The sequence below is a fragment of the Molothrus aeneus genome, unplaced genomic scaffold, assembly GCF_037042795.1.
Source record: "Molothrus aeneus isolate 106 unplaced genomic scaffold, BPBGC_Maene_1.0 scaffold_36, whole genome shotgun sequence".
Classification (NCBI taxonomy): domain Eukaryota; kingdom Metazoa; phylum Chordata; class Aves; order Passeriformes; family Icteridae; genus Molothrus; species Molothrus aeneus.
Window position 1 is genome coordinate 968,816 of NW_027099027.1, and position 16,097 is coordinate 984,912.

Genomic DNA, 16,097 nt, shown 5'->3' on the forward strand with positions numbered 1-16,097 from the left:
CAACCACTGCGTTGGTTGCTGCAGGGTTTGAGCTGGCGCAGGAAAAGATTCAAAGGATGCCACCCTGGCGGTACCTCGGCCTTGAAATTACCAAGCGGACCATTGTTCCGCAAAAATTGGCAATAAAAAATAATATCCAAAGCCTAGCAGATGCCCACCAACTGTGTGGTTCTTTAAATTGGGTGAGACCTTGGCTAGGTATTCCCACGGAAGACCTAGCCCCTCTCTTCAATTTGTTGAAGGGAGGAGAAGAGCTGAGTTCTCCCAGGACCCTCACCCCGGAGGCCAAAACCGCTCTGGAGAAAATTCAGGGTTTAATCTCGGCCAGGCAGGCCCACCGGTACCAACCGGGCCTGCCATTCCGTTTCATTGTTTTGGGGAAACTGCCACATCTTCACGGCATGCTCTTCCAGTGGGACGGAGTCATCGGGAAGAGCAAGGACCGCGGGGCGAAGGACCCTCTCTTGATCATAGAGTGGGTATTCCTGAGCCACCATAGGTCCAAAAGAATGACATCGCCACTGGAGCTGGTGGCTGACCTGATCCGGAAAGCGAGATCACGGATCAGGGAGCTGGCAGGTGAGGACTTGACGTGCATTCATCTTCCCATTAAATTCGGCACGGGCCACCTCAAATTAGCAATGTTTGAGAACGTCCTTCAGACGAACGAACTTTTACAACTAGCTTTGGACAGCTACACGGGCCAAATTACGATAGATCGGCCGGCCCACAAATTGTTTAATCAAGAATTTATTTTCACCATTAAGTCAGTACAGAGCAAGAGACCCCTCGATGCCCTGACCGTTTTTACTGACGCATCTGGAGCATCCCACAAGTCAGTGATGACTTGGCGGGACCCTCAAACTCAGCGGTGGGAGGCAGACATCTCTGTGGTAGAAGGATCGCCACAAGTGGCTGAGTTAGATGCAGTCGTCCGAGCTTTTGAGAGGTTCTCTGAGCCCTTCAATTTGGTAACTGATTCGGCATATGTAGCCGGTGTAGTGTCCAGAGCAGAGGGAGCAATCCTCCAGGACGTCTCGAACGTTCGTCTCTTCGAGCTACTCTCCAAAATTGTAAATTTAGTCTCCCACCGAGAGCAGCCCTTCTACGTAATGCACGTTAGGTCACACACCGATTTGCCGGGGTTCATTGCAGAGGGCAACAGGCGCGCTGATGCCCTTGCCGCTCCTGTTCAGGTAGCCCCGCTCCCTGATCGCTTCGGTCAGGCCAAACTAAGCCACCAGCTGTTCCACCAAAACGCGCCTGGCCTTGTTCGCCAGTTCAATCTGACGCGTGAACAAGCCAAAGCTATCGTGGCGACATGTCCCCAGTGCCAGTCCCACCAGCTTCCATCATTGGGCCTGGGGACAAATCCTAGAGGACTTTCAAGCTGCGAAGTGTGGCAAACAGATGTCACTCATGTTCCCTCCTTTGGCCGGTTGAGCTTTGTTCATGTCTCGATAGACACTTTCTCCGGCGCGGTATTCGCCTCCGCCCACACGGGAGAAAGGGCAGCAGATGTCGAAAAACACCTACTTCAGGCATTTGCTGTTCTGGGCATCCCTAGGCTGCTCAAAACTGATAATGGGCCTGCGTACAAGTCCAGGGAACTGCGCCAGTTCCTGCAGCAATGGGGAATAGAACATCGAACAGGCATCCCCTATTCCCCGACAGGCCAAGCCATGGTAGAGAGGGCTCACCAAAGCCTTAAGAAAATCTTAGAGCGACAGAAATCCACCACAAAGGTAGAGCCCCCTCACATCAGACTCTCAAAGGCGATGTTCACTTTGAATTTTTTGAACTGTTCCTTTGAGAGCCTGAACCCGCCCATGGTTAGACACTTCGGGAGCCACAACGCGCTGCAACCTACAGCCAAGCCTCCGGTCCTCATCAAGGACCCGGAGACTTGGCAGACCCAAGGACCCTTTGACTTGGTGACCTGGGGGAGAGGGTACGCTTGCGTCCTCACTCCTTCTGGTCCCAAGTGGGTGCCCTCAAAATGGGTTCGGCCTTTTGTGCCCAGGGAAGCGAAACACCGGACGAAAGAGCAACAAGTCCGTGTCGCCAGTTGGAGGCGCCGAAGAAAGCCCCCTGACCCCCTTCTTCCGCCTATCTGTTTTTTATTCAGTGATGAGCCAGAACCATTCGAATATTTAGTTCACGTTTCTTAAAACCCAGTTCTCCTTCCCTGATACTGCCTCTTTTTAGTTTTTCAGGTATGGCACGGCCCCAGACACACCCAGTTGCCACCTACCTCCTTTGGGCCACGCTCACCACCAGCTGCTCTGCATGGACTCTCCCCCAGCCGAAACCTAATGTTTGGTGGACCCTCGCGGAAGCCCTGGGGCAAGATCACCTTTGCCTGAACACGGCGGCAGCTGAAGACCCGATGGCGTCTTGCCTCGTGGGGATCCCGCTCCCCCCTTCCCAGCTTCCCTCCCCTTTCAATTATATTTACTCCTTCAGAACTACCCCGAAATCCCCCACTGCTTTTTGGAACGCCTGGAGAGACCACCTCCGCTTACAACCTACTCTTGACGTGAACCCTCCAGAGCTCCATTTGCTCGGCTCCGCACTTGCCCCAGTTTGTCTCATTTTCCGATACATCCCCAGCCCCGGCAATCCTTTATATTTTAGAGAAGCCCCAGGTTCCCAACATCCCCCCTCCGCCTCACTCCGGTATCCACGCACTCTGACCCTGTTGAACCCCTCCAATGCCTCCTATCCCCCGAACCAATGGTGCAAACGTGTTGAAAAAATCCCTCTAGCCACCTCCCCGAATGACAAAACAGTGACCCTTCCCCATGGTTTGTTCTTAATTTGCGGAAACCGAGCTTGGGCGGGAATCCCATCTAATCCTATCGGGGGACCATGTGCGTTAGGCCGGCTGTCCCTGTTTACACCCAACCTGACCCATATTATTGATTGGCAGAATAAAAGCGCAAGCCTCAATTCGACCTTCGATTCAAAACGTATCAAAAGAGATTTAAAGAATTTAGATGAAGGCTGCGACTCTGTGATTGAACATTGGGACCGTACAAAAGCGACTGCCCTCACAGTTTTACTTCCTTGGGTAGCGATCGCGAAGTCACTAGGCGAATTGGGCCGCCTAGAGTGTTGGGTTGTAAAACAGGCCAATCTTACGTCAGCCGCCCTAACGGACCTCCTTTATGATGAGAAAGTCACGAGGCAAGCCACACTCCAAAACAGAGCCGCCATCGATTTCCTCCTCCTGTTACACCAGCATAAGTGCGAGGAGTTTGAAGGTCTCTGCTGCCTCAACCTCTCATCCAGGGCTGAAGACGCGAGGGTCTCCATTGAGCGCATGCAAGATCATCTAGAAAATATCAAAGCGCAAACCACCGACTGGCTGGGGGACATGTTCCGCGGGTGGGGGTTTTCAAACTGGGCAGTAGCCATCCTGAAACCAATCGTTTATTTATGTTTCTCACTTATACTTGTGTTACTCGCTGCCTCAATACTGTGGAAAGTACTGAAAAACTTTATTAACCGAGCCCTCTCCTCTCCGGAAGTCCTCCGACTCCGAGCGCCCTCCAACTCACCGGAAGAAAACTCTTGGGAAGACCCTGACGAAGAAGACAGTATGGGGCCCTTGGACCAAGAACTGTCCTATGAAGAAGGCCCTGAGGACAGCGAATTTGAACCTTGAGAACATGAACTCAGATAATTATAATAAGTTAGTCCCCCCCATCCCCCCTTTCCTTTTTGTTTGTTTGCGAAAGGGGGAGATGTGGTGGTGCGTGGTGTAATGTTGTTTTAATTCAGTCTGGCTCGTCCTGAAAAGCTCCCCCTTTCTCCCTGGAAATCCCCAAGTTCTTATCGTTATTTGTCTATCACGTTTCCCCTCCCCTATCCATCAGATGTGTCTTGTTGTCCCCACCCCTGGCCTTTGTCCATCACTCGGCAGCCCTGCCTTTCCTTCTAGAACCTTCTCCCCAGGGTGTCAAGTGATTGGGCAAGGGCAGGGACCCCTCCCCAGTTTTTTGCTGATTTGTTAGCTTCATGTGTTCATCAAACTATGTATCAGTTTTTTCATACCCTCATTTGCTGTCGTGTTGCCCCTCCCAGGCCCTCCCCCTTCCCTTATAAGCTGTTACTTGCCCTCAGTTCGGTGCTCAGTCCTTCTCCCTCCACCCTGCTTTTTCTCCCCCTTCGACCTTCCTTCAATAAACCTGCCAACCCTTCCTGAAGGCTGAGTCCCTCTTTCCTTGCCTGCGCCTCCCTGCGTTTGCCGCCCTCCTTCGCTCTCGTATCGTGGATCTCTTCGGGACCCATAGGCGCGATAGGAGCTCCGGGCTCCTCAAGCGCCCCTTCGTCGCTGATCGGGGCTGAACGTGAGCCGGGCAAACTCATCATCTCAGCACCGCAGCAGCCATGGAGTTGCTGGATGTGTTTTTGTGACCCCCCTCACCCAGAGCATGAGCCCTCTGCTCATTTGGCAGAGAGAGCAAGTGACCAAGGCATCTGGTGGATCTTCAGGGTGAGCTTTGAGAGCAAAGCCCTTGGACACACACACACACACAAAGGTGGTGCCTGCCAGCAAAAACCTTGGATTTTTTTCAGTATGGGAAGATACATCTCAGGATTGGCTCATTCCCACAACCTCAGCACAAACTCAGAGCAACACAGGGGAGTACTCTGAAAAGCATGGGCTTTGCATTTTGGACACCTCTCCAAGCCCATGTGAAGGATTCCCTGGGAATGTACTCCTGGCTCCATCCATACTGACTGCACAGTCACTCCTGGCATTGCCACAGCTTGCTTTGTCCAAGTGTGGGTGGCTGTGGCTTTTGTGTCCCAAAGGGGACAGTCCTCCACTTCATAGCTGTGTTTTCTTCACTGAGTGGATTATTTGCTTCACTCCTGAGGTGAAATCCAGCGTGCATACAAAACAGGCAAAATTGGTTTGGGGAATAAAATCAGGGAATGATGGGGTGGAAAAATGGCAAAAATAGGCAGAAAACTGGCCTGGCAGTATCAATGTAATTCTTAGGGCTAAGAACCAGCAGGTGACAAACAGGTGCCGCTTTTCTGGGATAAAAGGCTCCGTGCCACTTCAAATAGCATAAAAAACTTGCCTGTGGCTGGGTCTCCATGGGCTGTGCCTCTCTCCCTTGAAGCCATCCATGCGGGAGTCTGACAGCACCAAGGGCAGTCCCAGGTGTCCCTGTGCCTCGTGTCACTGTCCTTGGCGGGCCAGCTGTCCCCTTTGTGGCCTGGCATGTGGCACGGGGGGCTCAGAGCCCGGCAGGGCCGCGCAGCCGCAGCAGCAGGGCTCCCACCGCCCCGTCCCGGAACGCTTTGTCCTTGGCTGCCGCTCTCGGTGCGCGGACAAAGACCTACGAGCCAACAGGAATCATCCTTTGGAGTCTGCAATGACAGCATGGAGAAACACTGATGGGATCATTTAATAAAATCCACACTGTTTCCTTGGGGAAGCTGAATAAACAGCGCTATCAGGAGCTGCCTCAGCCAGCCCTTGAAGGCCAGCAGTGCGTGCTGCTGGGATCGTGCTCCTTGCACGCGGAGGGAGGCAGGGAGCTGGATCCAAGGGCTCATTAATCAAACGGGAGTTTGCCTCTGCTTTGGCCCACATGGAAGCCGGGATGCTGCACAAACACACCCTTCCCTTTGGCCGTGAGCTGGCCACCTCCTCAGGCCAGCTGCAGGTGAGGGATGCACAGAGGAATGTGTGACGCCTCTTGTTTGCATTCCCCCTCACATCCAGGGAGGAGCCCGGGTCCCTCTGTGGCTGGTCCTGGCTGAGAATCCCCCTTGCTGCTCTTTCTGTGGAGAGCAGCTCAGTTAATCCGTGCCAGCTTCTTCTCCTCCTGCCCACTGTTGTCTGGGGACTGCCAACCCCCATCCCTGCTTGACACGTTTGGAGTGAGGCTGGGTGTGGACGTGTTCATGGAATCACAGAATCCCCAAATGGTTCAGGCTGGAAAGGATCTTAAAGCTCATCCAGTCCCACCCCCTGCCACAGGACACCTTCCAGCATCCCAGATTGCTCCAAGCCCATCCAGCCTGGCATGGAACATTTCCAGGGATGGGGCAGCCACAACATCCACACCCACAAATATTAATGAATGTTGGACTTGAGCCAGCACCTAAATCCATTCCTCCTTTGTTAATCTGATCCTAAGATGCATTATGATCCAGGGGAATCAAGGAGTTCTCAATGCCTACCCTTGTATCTCCGTTCTTGGAGTCATATCACTGAGAATTTCAGTGTTTGCTTAAGAACTTTTCTCAGATAAGGTGTGAAGCCTGAGATCACTTTCAAGACTCAAAATTTTGCTATCAAGAAAATTAGCTTTTAAAAAATGCCGTGGTTTGAGCCAGTGTCACAGTTTCAGGGAGTTTCAGGTGAGGAGTCCACAGCCCCATCAGTGCCAAGCCTTCCCTTCTAAGAACATCTTCCCCCCCTTTTCCTCCTTTCCCACCTTAAAGAAGAAGCTGAGGAAGCTGGAGCCAGTGCTGCCGTTGCCATCACTGCTTCTGGAATTTCCTTGGCAAGTGTGGCTTTTCTCCCATTTCTGTCCCTGCTGACTTCATCCTTTCAGCCCCTCTCCTACTTCTGGAGGTCTTGGTGGGCTCCATCCTCCAAAACCTCAACTGGCCTTTTAGGAAATCTAACATTTCTTCCTGTGAGTCCTCCGTTGAAAGCTTGTGGCCATTGCACCTTTCTGTGAGACCAAAAACCTCAATTTATATCACTTCAACTTATTTCTGACTCCCACAATTAGTTAATCTTGCATTGATGACTGCCCATTCTGAATCATGGGTCTGGTGCTGGGACACTCAGTGCATTCAGACCAAGGGGTCTCCTGACTTTCCTTAGTCTTTGGGTTTGGACTCTGTCCTGGTGCCATTTTCATCAGATTTGGACCAGAGGGTGCTGGTCACTGGAACAGACTCCCCAGGGAATGGTCACAGCCCCTGTGAATTCAAGGAATGTTTGGACAAGGCTCTCAGACCTGTGGTGGGATGTCCTGTGCAGGGCCATGAGTCAGACTCATGATCCCTGTGAGTCCCTGCCAGCTCAGGATATTCTTGGATTTGTTGGAGTCAGTCATGGATATGGACAAGACACCTCAGGGTGGATCCCTTTCTCTGCTCTCTGCTATTCTGCTCTTTCCTGGCAATCTCCAAGAAAATTGCTCTGCACTAATCTTTTTTTATCAATTGCAGCAGCTTGCTGGGTTTTCTTCTAAATCTTCCAGATGTCTTTGATCAGCCATGCAAAACACTTCTCATTTTCTCCTGAACTTTGCTTTTCTCTTGAATAAAAAGTGCAGCCAGGCTTGCTTAAGAGGTTTTCTTGAGACAGTACCACTTTCCTTTCTGTCTTATGGATCGTGTTTTGCCTTTTAATTTCACCAACGTGACACCTTGGTAGGACAGGCCCAGGTGATTTCCTCATTTGGATCCAGTGGGGCTGGGATTTCCAGCCCTAAACTCCTTGGACCCTGGCACCAAAAATCGATCATAACATCACACAGCAGCTTCTCCCTTTTAAACTTTCTCTGAAATAACAAAAACAGCTCTTAAAATTCCTTTCGCTTACAGCTTACACTGTGGCATGAGTGTCTCATGTCTCGCGACCCCTCCTCGAGACCTGTGGTGTCTCGGTTCGGTTTATTCTAGTTCTCCCTTGTTCATTTAAGGTAGTTCTGCTCTGGAATTCCCCTACTCCTGACTGTTACTTGTCAATCCTCCTGCCCCTCCCTAGTTGCCCTGGTTTCGTAGATGTATCTTTGTTTTCCCCACCCCAGGCTCCTTGTCCGTCACCCAGCAGCCCATCCTATTTCTCTAGAATCTTCTCACCAGGGCATCGGGTGATTGGGCAGGAGCTGGGGCCCCTCCTTAAGGTTTGTCTAGTTTGCTAGCCTGGCGTGTCAGTTATCCATGTATCAATTCTTTTTATTCCCCAATTGGTTGTCAGCTGTATCCACCCACTCCCACCCCCTGCCTTTATAAGCTCATGTCATCCCATTATTGCTTGCTCTAGTGCTCTAATGCCTTCCCTCCCTGTCGGTCCTGTTTCCCCGTTCCTGTGCTCACCCTGGGTGGGCTGAAATAAACCCAACCCTGTTTACTGGCGCTAGAGTCCCTCCTTTATTTCTTCGCGCTCTCCTTGGCGGCCACCTGCGCGCGGTCTGGACCCACAAGCGCGGAACTGACTTCGTGTCAGGCAAGCGCTCCTCACTGCGGTCTGGGCTGTGAATCCGCCAGGCTTCCACCAACTCCATAACAGCCAGCGCAGCCGCAAGACCCCTCTTAGGACCCATCCGCAGCCCCCAGGTCCCCCCACAATGCCCCAGGACCCCTCCCCAGACCCCCCCAAACCCCCGGACCCCTCCCCAAAGCCCCCCCAGACCCCCCCGGACCCTCCCCCGCCTCCCCCGATCCCCTCTCAGGCCCCTCCCGCTCCTGTCCCGAGCCCGGGGGCTCCCGGCGGCGGCGGGGAAGGGGGCGCCGCTTCTGGCTCGCCTCTGATTGGCTGGGACGGCGAGGGGGAGGTGGGCCTTGCTGAGGGGATCCGCGCCGTGATTGGTTAGTTCAGGGACGTGCAGCGCGCTGATTGGTTGGTTCGGGGCGGGGCGCACCGCGCCGCTATTGCTGGGAGCCCGCACACGCGGTGGAGGCGCGAGATTCTGAGGGAGAGCGGAGCTGAGGTGGGGCCGGGGCCAAACTGGGGGGGTTTGGGGCGGGTCTGAGGGGAAATTGGGGATTTTTAGGGGCATCGACGGGAAACACGAGGGTGTGCGGTGGGTTTGGGGGGAATGAGGGGGTCTGAGGGGGGCTTTGGTGGGTCTGAGGGGGCTTTAGGGAGCTTTGGGGGGAGCTTGAGAGCGTCTGGAGCGTTCTCAGGTGGGTTTAGGGGGAACTGAGGGGAATTGGGAGAGTCTGAGGGGATTTTGGGGGATTGCGAGAGGATCTGGGCCGTTCTGAGGTGGGTCTGGGGAATTTCGAGGAGTCTGAGGCAATTTCATGAGGTTTGGGGGGATTGAGGCGTCTGAGGGGGATTTGGGGCAGTTTGATGGATTTGGGGGCGTCTCAGGTGGGTCTGGGGTGAATTTTGGGGAGAAATGGGGGGGTTGAGGGTCCTGGGGAGGTTTTTGGGGTCCTGGGGAGTGTTTGGGGGTCCAGAGAGGATCTGGGCCAACACTGGGGGAGCTCTGGGGAGTTTGGGGTTCCTGGAGGGGTCCCGGGGGAGATTTGGGGGTCCCGGGGGTCCCAGGCCCACCCTGAACCGGGGTCTGGGGGTTTCGGGGGGAGGGGGCACTGCAGGGGTTCCCCCCCCCGGTTTTTGGGGGGTCTCCCATGGTGCCCCCTCCCCAAAAAGCTCCCAGGGCCCCCTGAAGTGGCTCCTGTTCCACCGGCCGGTGCCCCCTGATCCAGGACGGCCCCTCTGAGTCTGGGGGGGTTTGTGGGGATTTTGGGGTTCTGAGAGGGTTTTTGGGGATTTGGGGGTGGCTTTTTTGGGCTTTGGGGGATTTTGTTTGGAGTTTGGGGGGAAGTATTGGGGTTTTTGGGAAGAATTATTGGGTTTTGTGATGGTTATGTGATTTTGGGGGGTTTTGTTGATTTGGGGGATTTTGGATTTTTGGTGTTTTGTTGGGGTTGTGGGGGCTTTTGGGGGGAGATTTATTGAAAATTTAGTGAGGTTTTTAAAATTTTGGTGAGTTCCACTGGGATGTTTGGAGATTCCCTGGGGTTTTTGAGGGTTTTCTTGTAATTTTTGGGGATTTTGTGAAGTTTTAGTGGAATTTTAGGGGGGCTTTGGGGCATTCCCTGGGTGTGGGGAAGGGCTGAGAGGCACCAAAATCTCCTTAAAAGCCTTGAAAGTCCCAATAAAACCCACAAAATCCCAATTAAATCTCTGAAAATCCCATTAGAACACTCTAGAATCCCAATAAAAGCCCATAAAATCCTTTGGAATGCCAAAAACCCCAAAAATCCCGATTAAACTCCACCAATCCCCCAAAGATGTCCCCAAAACCAGAAAAAGTCCCACAAAATCTCCCCCAAGATCCAAAGAAATCCTGGCAACACCCAAACCCCCCAAATCCCACCAAAAATCCCAAAAACCCCAAATCCCCAATTAATCCCTCGGAATGCCACCACAATTCCAATAAAATGCCCCAAAATCTCCTAGAAATCCCAATAAAACCCCAGGAATTTCTGAGAATCCCAAAAAATCCCAATAAAATCCCAGTGAAACCCCCAAAATTCAAAAGGAGCCACAAAAAATTTCAATAAACCCCCAACCACCCCCAGAGAAACTCCCCCTCAAAATGCCAAGAAAATCCCCCAAAATCCACAAAACCAGCCACTCCCAGTCAATCCCAGTGTGATTCCAGTCGCTCTCAATGAGATCCCAGTGTAACCCAGCATGGACTCAGCTGCTCTCACTGGGATCCCAGTGTGATCCCAGTTGCTCCCAGCATAATTCCAGATGTTCCCAGTTCCTCCCATGATGATCCCAGTTGCCCCAAGAATAGTCCCAGTCCCTCCCAGCAGGGTCCCAGTCGTGCCCAGTTGCCTCCAGGGTAGATTCAGTTTCCCCCAGCATCGTCCCAGTTGCTCCCAGCATGATCCCAGCTGTTCCCAGTGTGGTTCCAGTGCCCCCAGGATGGTTACAGACACTCCCAGTATGTTTTAGTTACCTCAGAATGATCCCAGTCTTTCCCAGTTCCTCCCAGTTTCCTCTAGCATCATCCCAGTTTCCATCTGTTGCTCAAAGGGTGGCCCCAGTTGCTCCCAGTATGATCCCAGTTGCCCCAGTTGTAGTCTCAGTCCTCTCAGCATGGTTCCAGAACCTTCCAGCCGATCCCAGTTGCTCCCAGTGGGTCACATTTTCCTCCCAACATGGGCCCAGTAGCTCCCAGTAAGCCCCAGTCAGGTTCCATTCACGCCCAGTATAATCCCAGTATGAGTGTAGCCACTCCCAGTATGATCCCAGTCCCTTGCAGTCCAATCCCAGTTGCTCCCAGTCACTCCCAGTCTGATGCCAGTGCCCCCAGAGTGATCCCAGTTGCTCCCAGCATGGGCCCAGCTGTTCCCAGTGTGCTTCCATCACTCCCCTATGGTTACAGACACTCCCAGGATGGTCCCAGTTGAACCCAGTTGCCCCTGCTCTAGTCCCAGTCCCTCCCCATATGATCCCAGTCCCTCCCAGCTTGGTCCCACTCACTCCCAGTTGCCCCCAGTGTGGTCCCAGTTCTCCCCAGCATGGTCCCAGTTGTTCCCAGTGTGGTTCCAGTTCCCCCAGTATGGTTACAGACACTCCCAGTATATCCCAGTTGCCCCCAGCATGTCTGCAGTCATTTCCAGGCACTGCCAGTGGCCCCAGTAAGGTGTCAGTTCTCCCAGTATGATCCCCCAGTCATGCCCAGTAGATCCCAGTTGCCTCCAGCAGGCATCCAGTCCTTCCCAGTTCCTCCAGTTTGCTTGCAGCATCATCCCAGTTTCCCTCAGTTGCTCCCAGTTGCCCAAACTGTGATCCCAGTCGCTCCCTTTCAACCCCAATATGATCCCAGTAAGCTCCAGTTTGATCCCAGTCACATGCCAGCCCTCCCAGTGTGGTCCCAGTATAATCCCAGTTGCTTCCAAACTCTCCCAGTATGGTCCCAGCTGCCTCCAGTATGGTTCCAGTTGCTTCCTAGATCAGCCCAGTCAGTCCCAGTATGATGCCATTTGCTGCCAGCGTGCTCCCAGTTGCTCCCAGTCAGGCCCAGTCTGGGGGATGATGTGCAGGGTGTGCTGCCAGTCACTCTCAGATCCTCCCAGTATTAGTCCAGTCCCTCCCAGTATGATCCAAATATGGCCCCAGTGTGCTCCCAGTCCCTGCCAGTATGAACCAGTTGTGCTCCACATGGTTCCAGTTGCTCTCTTTCACCCTCACTTTTGTTCCAGTCACTCCCAGTATGTCCCAGTGCAGCCCAGTTCCCTCCAGCATCTTTGCAGTTCCTTCCAGTATGATCCCATTTGCTCCCAAGCACTCCCAGTCAGCCTCAGTGTAGTGGCACTCACTGCCAGAATGATCCCAGTCAGCTCCAGCATGATCCCAGTTCATCCCAGTATAAGCCCAGCAGTTTCCAATCACCCCCAACATGCAACCAGTCACTCCCAGTTGCTCCTGGCATGATCGCAGTTGTTCACAGCTGTTCCCAGTCACCCTCAGCATAATCCCAGTCACTCCCAGTATATCCCAATTGCCCATAACATGGTGTCAATTGCCCCCCGCAGGCTCCTACTTGCTCCCAGTATGATCCCAGTATGATCCCAGTATCCATCAGTGTGATCACAGTCTGCCCTGATACGGCTGTATGATCCCAGTATGATGTCAGTACAAAGCCAGTACAGCCCCAGTCACTCCCAGTATGATGTCAGTACAAAGCCAGTACAGCCCCAGTCACTCCCAGTACGATCCCAGTGCAGCCCAGTCCCTGGCAGTGCTGCCACTGCTGGGATCCCCCAGGCCTGTGTGCGTTCCCCCCTGGCGGATGTGCCGAGAGGAGCCCCAAGGGCTGGCAGTGGCCAGGCAGGGTCCCCAGCAAGGCCCAGTTTGGATGTGCAGCCCCCAGTTTGCCCAGTTTGCCTCTCCTTTGGCCCGGGCCGGCTTCCCCCCGCCCGCAGCGGCTGGGAGCAGCCGAGAGCCCCGCGCTGCCCATGCCGACCTGTCCCGGCTCCATCGCCGCTGCTGCCGCGGGCTGCGAGGGCTGCGGGAACGGGGCACCGAGGGTGTGGCTGCTGCTGGGGGAGGAGGAGGAGGGAGGGAAGGGCAGGGATGGAGGGGGAGGAGGAGGCGGGTAGAGGGGGGAGGAGGAGGAGAAGGAATGAAGGCGGAGAGAGAGCAGCGATGGAAGGAGGAGAAGGAGGAGGGGTTAGGGAGGAGGAGGAGAAGGAGAAGGGATGGAAGGGGCGGGAGAAGGAGATGGAGATAACAGAGAGGAGGGTGAGGGGGGATGGAAGAGGAGGAGCAGGAGGAGAAGAGCAGTGAAAGAGGCAGGTTGAGGGGGAGGAGGAGAGGGAGGAAGGATGGAGGAGAAGAAGGAGGTGGAGATAAGACAGGAGGAGCGAGAGCAAGAGGAGGGACGAAGGCGGATCAAGGCTGAGCAGGAGGAGGACAGGGATGGAGGGGGAGGAGGAGGCGGGGTTAGGAAGGGGGAGATGGGGCTATGGAAGAGGAGGAGGGGAGAAGGAGAAGGAGGTGGGGTTAGCGAGGAGGAGGAGGAGGAGCGGGGATGGAAGAGGAGCGAGAGGGGTGGATCGAGGTTGAGCGGAGGGAACCACGCGGTCTCAAGCCCTGCCTGAATTCGCAGCCCCCACCTGTGGGATCATCGCCCCCCCCATGGCGCAGGTGAGCGGGGAGGGGGAGCCCGGCCCGGATATCCCGGGGGGTCCCTGGTTGGGTTTTTGGGGGGATGTTTGGAGAATGAAGAAGTCCAAGGCTGAGCGGAAAAGGCCCCTCGGGAGGACATCGGGGGGGGGGGGTGGCGGTGGCGGTGTCCTGCTGGGGATGCCCTGGGGGGATCTCGTTGCCCTTGCCTGAGGCACGGAGGCAAATCCCATGCTGTCCTTGTCCTTCCTCGCCCAGAGCAGGAGCTGAGCATGGAGAGCAGGGTGGACAAATGCCCGCGGCAGAACCTGGTGGCAGAGGCCGTTTTGAGCGGCTCCACGGCACAGGAAGCCAACGGGGAGGAAAAGCCCCGGAGATGCCGCACGAGGAGGGGCTGCAAACGCAGATGGCGGGGATGTGAGGGGGAAAGAGCCAGCCTGGGCCAGGAAGGCAGCCGGAGATGGAGCCAGAGCTCGGAGCTGGTGCTCCATGAGCAGCTCCATGATGGGGAGAAGCCCCACACATGCAAGGAGTGTGGGAAGAGCTTCAGGTGGAACTCCGAGCTGATCAGGCACCAGAGGACCCACACTGGGGAACGGCCCTACAAGTGTGGGGAGTGTGGGAAGAGGTTTCAGACCAGCTCCCATCTCCTCCGACACTATCAGAGTCACACAGAGGAGAGGCCCTTCCACTGCCCCGACTGTGGGATGGGATTCCAACGCAACTCCACCCTCGTGAAGCACCGGCACATCCACACTGGGGAACGGCCCTACCAATGTGTGGAATGTGGGAAGAGCTTTGGACACAAAGGGAACCTGTTCCAGCATCAGAGGCTCCACACTGGGGAACGGCCCTGCGAGTGTGGGGAGTGTGGGAAGAGCTTCAGGTGGAACTCCGACCTGATCATGCACCAGAGGACCCACACTGGGGAGCGGCCCTATGTGTGCGTGGAATGTGGGAAGAGCTTCAGCCTGAGCTCCAACCTGATCAGGCACCAGACGATCCACACTGGGGAGAGGCCCTACGAGTGTGGGGAGTGTGGGAAGACCTTCAGGAGGAGCTCTGACCTTATAAAGCACCAGAGGATCCACACTGGGGAACGGCCCTACGAGTGTGGGGAGTGTGGGAAGAACTTCAGCTGGAGCTCTGATCTGATCAAGCATCAGAGGATCCACACTGGAGAGAGACCCTACGAGTGTGGGGAGTGTGGGATGCGCTTCAGCCAGAGATCTGACCTAATCAGGCACCAGATGACCCACACTGGGGAGAGGCCCTACGAGTGTGATAAATGCAGGAAGAGGTTTCTGACCAGCTTCCATCTCCTCCGGCACTTTCTGAGTCACACAGAGGAGAGGCCCTTCCAATGCCTCGAGTGTGGGAAGGGATTCAAGCGCAACTCCACCCTCGTCAAGCACTGGCGCATCCACACTGGGGAGAGGCCCTACGAGTGTGATAAATGCAGGAAGAGGTTTCAGACCAGCTCCCATCTCCTCCGGCACTATCGGATTCACACAGAGGAGAGGCCCTTCCGTTGCCCCAACTGTGGGAAGGGATTCAAGCACAACTCCCATCTCATCATTCACCAGCGCATCCACACTGGGGAGAGGCCCTACAAATGTCCCCAGTGTGGGAAGAGCTTCTCCTGCAGCTCTAACTTGACCCAACACCAACGGAGGCACCGGTAAGGGAAGCCCTGCGAGTGCCCCGAGTGCGGGAAGAGCTTCATGCGCTGCTCCAGCTCCATCCCCCACTGGAGGAGGCACTTTGGGCACAACCCTGGTGAGCCACAGTCCCTGTGGTCCATGTTAGGAACACAGGTGGCTTGTTTTCCTTTTTTTTTCACCTTAATGTTTCTCTCTTCTCCATCTCTTTGCACTCCAAAAGCCAAGAGGGATGGATCTGTCACCTCAAAACAACCCTAATCCCACTTAAAACAGCTCAATATTACCCCAAAAGAGCTCATTCCCACCTCAGAAAACCTCAATTCCATGCCAAACCCCCTCGATTCGAGACCCACCAGGCTTAGATGGGTTTGGGAGGAGACAGGCAGAAGTGTGATCCCTTTTTGGAGAGGTGGGATGGGGGTTGTGTGGGGCTGGGTGTGTGGGATGTATTTGATGGCAAATAAAACTCTCAGACTAATTGCTTTCTTTCCCGTTTATGTTGCAGTTCTGTTTGCAGGGTGCCGCCTCCCAGAGTGTCCCCTCACAGTTGCCGCCCTTGGCCTGAGCCCGCCCCTTTCCCCTCACGGTCCCGCCCTTTCCCCGCCCCCTTTCCCCTCACGGTTCCCGCCCTTTCCCCGCCCCCTTTCCCCTCAGGGTTCCGCTGTTTCCCTGCCCCCTTTCCCCTCACGGTCCCGCCCTTTCCTCGCCCCCTTTCCCCTTAGGGTTCCGGCCTTTCCCTGCCCCATTTGCTCTCACGGTTCGGCCTTCGGGAACAGGGGAGGAGGAGGAGGGAGGGAGGAAGAGGCCGAGCACCCGCAGTACAAGAGGAGAGGGAGAATCTCGTGGCCTGGACGCTCCCTGGAGGCGCCGCAGTCCCAGAAGCATCGCCCCCCATTTTGCTGGTGCCCGGGCAGCGGGAGTGCGGCCCAAATATCTCGGGGAGTGCCTGAGTTTGGGAATTTTGGGGAGGATGTTTGCAGCTGGCAGGGCTCCAAAGCCGAGCCGCAGATGGCCCTCGGGGGGACATCAGGGGGCCCTGGGAGGTGTTTTTGGGGGGTCCA

General features: G+C 55.0%; 1 protein-coding gene and 1 pseudogene across 1 annotated transcript in view; one reads left to right on the plus strand and one right to left on the minus strand.

Annotated features, from left to right (window-relative positions):
* The window catches only part of LOC136570728 (uncharacterized), a 2,607,743-nt pseudogene that overhangs the window by 947,049 nt on the left and 1,644,597 nt on the right, over positions 1–16,097 (minus strand).
* LOC136570729 (uncharacterized) overlaps positions 1–16,097 on the plus strand; it is a 2,347,277-nt gene that overhangs the window by 834,804 nt on the left and 1,496,376 nt on the right. Inside the window, 1 exon segment of the mRNA XM_066571173.1 lies at positions 13,843–15,017. Coding sequence (XP_066427270.1) covers positions 13,843–15,017 — 1,175 coding nt within the window.